The sequence below is a fragment of the Hordeum vulgare genome, chromosome 1H, assembly GCF_904849725.1.
Source record: "Hordeum vulgare subsp. vulgare chromosome 1H, MorexV3_pseudomolecules_assembly, whole genome shotgun sequence".
NCBI lineage: Eukaryota > Viridiplantae > Streptophyta > Magnoliopsida > Poales > Poaceae > Hordeum > Hordeum vulgare.
In genome coordinates this window covers 399023623-399028334 of record NC_058518.1, presented here as the reverse complement: position 1 = coordinate 399028334, position 4712 = coordinate 399023623, and the positions used below count along the sequence as shown (strand labels likewise).

Below are 4712 nucleotides of genomic sequence, written 5' to 3'. Positions count from 1 at the left end.
GGTGGCAAGCCAGGATCTAACCAAAAGTAGGGAAAACATGAGGTACGTGATGCTGGACTGTTAGTATGAAAAAAAGGTTTTAGGCAAAAACTGCATGCATGTATACTCCCGACTTTGGTGCGGAGTCAGGGTAAATGTAAAATCCTCCTGGCCCCGCCACCTTTCATACAGGTTCAGCACACTTCACCTCACATTTCAGAGAACACAAACTGACACATACTGGACATGGGTTGAAATTCTAGTAGATCACAGGCAACCCCACATAAATAACACTTCCAATTACAGTTGATACAAATTACAAGGTGCTGCCGTATTAGTAATGCGACTGCTGGCAATTACAGTAGCTGTCAACTACTCCCTCCGTTCCAAATTGTAAGATGTTCCATGCGAAAAGGTTAAAAATTATAAGATGTTCTAACTTTTTTCTAAATTGGATATATATAAACGTGTTTTAGTATGTTTGTTCACTCATTTCAGTCCGTATGTTGTCCATATTGAAATATCCAAAACCTCTTATAATTTGGAATGGATGTACTAGTAAACATGGTACCATCTTAGCACAAGAACTCAAGTTGATACTGATTTCAGGGATTACAACATCTAAGGACAACAACACAAACTGAAAATTACATACAATTCACCAACTGACAAATAGGAGGAAGAAAAAGAAAGATACATACAGATCTATTTCTTCTTACCTACCTTACATAATATAACAACCATGATAAGCTTAAAAAACAACCATACATGGCAATTCGCTACAATGCAGAGGCTGTACAACTTATCATAAACAACAGGTGCTGGAATCTACAAAAACAATCATCATGTCATCAAATAACAGACATGCAATCAATCTCTGTCTTTACGATGTAAATAGTTGGCTCCCAAGGGTGATGATGGCGGTTCCATCGCCCATGATCGTTGTTAGAGACATCTCTGTCTCGAGAATCCGGTCTAGTTCAGCCGCAACCAGCCTCATCTTCGGCCGCCTTCTGGAGGATGGGTTCAGACACTGGAAAGCAAGCCCAACAAATTCTTTCATACCTTCTGTCGTGAAACCGCCACCCAACCTTGGGTCAATCAGTTCATTTGAACTGAAATGTGCTTCCAGCTTTCAAAAAGACAACAAAATGCCTCTCAGTGGGATGTTAGGATATATAATCCAATGGTGCACAAGCAACAGCAATTCTCTTTACAAGTTGCTTTGACGACTTCTCTTTTAAAATTGTATTTCAATAAAGGTAGGAAAATAACATATCAAATATCAAGGACTACTATTTTACATAAAATGAAGAAGAATTTAAGCAATCGTACTGAATGTGACATATATGTTTCATAGCAAAAAGAGTGAAACTGAATGAAGACAGATATTTTCTAGCTGTTACCAAGTTGGCAAAACCTACGCTCGATTGCTTTAGCAAGGCAACATAGTTAGCATTTTGTCAACCTCATCATAGACAACCTGATCATAGGCTTATCATTGGAACAGTGAACCAAAGATTCCATCCTTTTTCCTAACAGAAAAGGTGGCGGAAGGTTCACATGATTCATAAAAAATCATAGGTAGTCGTCAGGCTTGCTAAATCATAGGTAGTCGTTTTGCTTGCTGAAGACTTCTTTCAAAGAGGCAGTAAAAGTTCATAGCATTCTCTAGGCAGCTTACAGCTACATGACAAAGGAAATTACCCAGTGGGCCAGAGATTCTCTAGATTCCGGAGGTTGTAAGTTAGCAGCTTCTTTGCCAGTAATTAGCTCCAAAAGAAACACTCCAAAGCTGTAGACGTCGCTGCTTTCAGAAAACTGCGCCACCGAGTGTGCTCTAAGAACAAAAATGCACAACGAGTTATTAGTCACAAAGATTATTACAGAGAGGATTAGAATGATCATCCCACAATTGAAAGACACAACAACAATACAACGAGATGACATTTTTACTAAAAGTGGAATCGAATGATACATTTCGTGTACAAGCTTTTCGAACATATCAATCTCCAGTCGGGACATGGTGGTCTACATATTTGTTGTCTGGTCTGAAAAACAGAAGATGAAGGGATACGGTACTTTGACTTACTCAGGATCCTGGTATACACTGCTACTAAACCCATGTGATGAACCAATATCTTCATGACCTCTAAATAACCTAACAAGTCCAGCATCAGCCACCTTCGCAATAAAATTCTCATCAACCAGTACATTGCTCGTCTTGAAGTTCTTGTGGATCAAAGGAGGCATAAGACTATGCAGATGATTCAGACCTGCAAGTCAAACTGCAGTTACAATTACTATTTTCTAATTAAAAAAAAAACAGGCGGCATCTCATAGTTGTACCACCTTTAGCTGCACCAATGGCTATTGCTAGCCTCTGTTTGAACTCAAGCCGTGTCATGGAGCCTTTTCCGGAATCTAGTAAAAGGTGCAAGGTTTCAGAAAAGAAAAAAAATAGAAAGGGAAGAAAGCCACAATGCAATTTCTGACGAGAACCACATATTACCATATAGATGGCTACAGACATTGCCATTCGGCGAGTACTCAAACACTAGCATTTGTAGACCTCCTTCCTGGCAATAACCAATCAGAGTTACGATGTTCCGATGACAAATCTCTGAAAGCCTCCTAACCTGCATAATGCAAGGACACCAAAGTTGAGAATGCCAAATTCATTAGGCTGCAACAGACGCATTTATTTAGCTGTCCCTGTCTAATTGAGGCAAGTTCTTTCACTAGCAAACAACAACAATAATTGACAAGAGGCAGATCTTCCAAACTTACTCCACAAACAAGTCACTCAACTAAAATGTTCAATATCTGACCATAAATACGGCACAATTTAGGCAATGCCGTTAACTGTTGAGTCCAAATAATGTAATTCAAGACACTGAATTCTCAAGTCAGCATCGCATATAGAACATCAAAACCAGAAACTTGGACGCACTATGACGAAACAGTCAAGACATAAAATTCAGGAGACCAGATTTACTCTGATCACAAGCATGACAGAATGGAGATAAGTTTATATTATATCCTTACAAGAACAACAATGTCTCTGCATTTGCAGTTGCATCCAAATAGTTTACCTCGTCGGCAAACTCCAGCCTTGGTGCTCCCATGCGCCTCTTGATGGCCACGACTGAACCATCAAAAAGCAACCCCTTGTACACCAGGCCAAAGCTCCCGGCGCCAACCAAGTTGGCCTCGCTGAAGTTGTTGGTCGCCTGCGCCAGCTCCTCGAGAGAGAATTGTCTCGCGCCCTGACGCTCCGGCGCGGAGGAACTTCGGCCCCCCTTGCCCCACTCCACTGATGCCCAGCAACACACAAACGTCGCGGTTAGCAGAGCAGAGACTGAGAAATTGCTGGAGAAAGAAAACAGCAGCAACATTGCCATCCATTGACGGTACATGGAACAGCAACCGCAATTCACCTAGGGTGGAAGGATCCGAGGAGCCGGTTTCAGAGGTCCGGTTACGCCGCGCATGCGCCCGGCACCAAAGCGCGATCGCCACGGCCACCAGGACGAGCAAAGCGGCGCCACCGGCGGCAATGCCGGCTATGGCGGCGATCGGCAATGACATCCGGATGCCCGTGACATCGAATCAGCAAAGTCGTGGAGGGGGGATTTTCTTTTCCTTCCTACTGTCGGAGTAAGCAGCAGCAGCTCTGCACTTGACAAATGGTCAAGCGAGGCAGGCCTCCCAAATCTAAACCGGAAGCGAATACTGGTCCTCACCTACCCCCATACCGGTGGGTGGTAATGGTATAGCTAGCTCCGGCACGCATGAATGCAGCAGCGATATCTTTCTCCAAATTGGCGCCTCAATTGGGCAATGCAGCTACATATGCACGCATCTAAGCTGTAGGGCTAGGAGCAGGGGCAGGACCAAGAAGAAGAGTGGACCGGGCGTGGGCGATCAATCAAGAAGAAGCAAGAAGGGGAGGAAGAGGATGATGGATAGGGTCCTAGCTGCGGTGTGTGGTGGTGTAGGCGCAGGCGAGGCGCTGCACATGGCAAATCGTTGGATCCCTCCCTCCCTCCCTGCGGCGGCCGCCCCTTTTGTCAAAGGAGAGGGGACGGCCCTCCCCTCTTGCGCCATCGCCAGGCTCCCCCCACCCCCCACCCCCACCCCATGTGTGTGTGCGCGTGTCGGGGGGCGTGTGCTGTGCGTGACTGTAGGGCCCGGCCGTCGCGCTGTGCGTGTGTTGGTGTGGTCTGTGGAGAGAGAAGCTTGCTGCATTGGAATCTTTCTTTCACCGTCCTCTGCTCTCGCCTACTACATGGACATGGACATGGGTGCGGTGCCGTGCGTACTTGGTGCTGATGCATTGCGCCGGGAAGAAGCAGCGAGCGAGCTGAAAAGCATCTCGGGAGGAGATGGAGCGGGAACAAAAAGGGTAAAAGGAGAGAGAGTGCGGTGGTTGGTTCCCACTTTCTCGTACAAGCAAGGAAAGGAGGGGAGTCTGCTTCCGCCGTAGGAGGCCATTTCCAATCGTTTTCACCGTGACCGAGGTAGGACACAGCAATCACACTTCCTGACGTCTTTTTTTTTTTCAGGAGGTACCGAGAGGAGCATTACCTTTTTTTTCATTCATACGAAAAAGAGCGTTCATGTATAGAGATGATAGTTTATTTTCGAAAGAACGTGACGAAACCCCAAATAGGGGGTGATTGTTAATCTAAGCAAATCCAGATCAACCAATATCGGTCCGCCACTTGCAC

At 45.2% G+C, this 4712-nt stretch overlaps 1 protein-coding gene across 1 annotated transcript; it reads right to left on the bottom strand.

The window, feature by feature from the left end:
• Window positions 1-554: 554 nt before the first annotated feature.
• LOC123440358 (probable leucine-rich repeat receptor-like protein kinase At5g49770) lies at window positions 555-4400 on the bottom strand. Its single transcript, XM_045116931.1, has 7 exons — window positions 3420-4400; window positions 3075-3295; window positions 2492-2618; window positions 2332-2403; window positions 2072-2255; window positions 1687-1819; window positions 555-1111 (listed from the first exon to the last, which is right to left on the bottom strand). The coding sequence occupies exons 1-7, from the start codon at window positions 3568-3570 to the stop codon at window positions 863-865; spliced, it is 1137 nt and encodes a 378-aa protein (XP_044972866.1). The 5' UTR covers window positions 3571-4400; the 3' UTR covers window positions 555-862.
• Window positions 4401-4712: the final 312 nt, after the last annotated feature.

Coding starts and splice junctions, on each gene's coding strand:
- LOC123440358 (XM_045116931.1), bottom strand. CDS start 3,570: ATGTCATTGCCGATCGCCGCCATAGCCGGCATTGCCGCCGGTGGCGCC. Junction 2,619..3,074: donor GGCTGGAGTTTGCCGACGAG/GTAAACTATTTG, acceptor TGCATTATGCAG/GTTAGGAGGCTTTCAGAGAT. Junction 1,820..2,071: donor AGTGTATACCAGGATCCTGA/GTAAGTCAAAGT, acceptor TTTTGTTCTTAG/AGCACACTCGGTGGCGCAGT.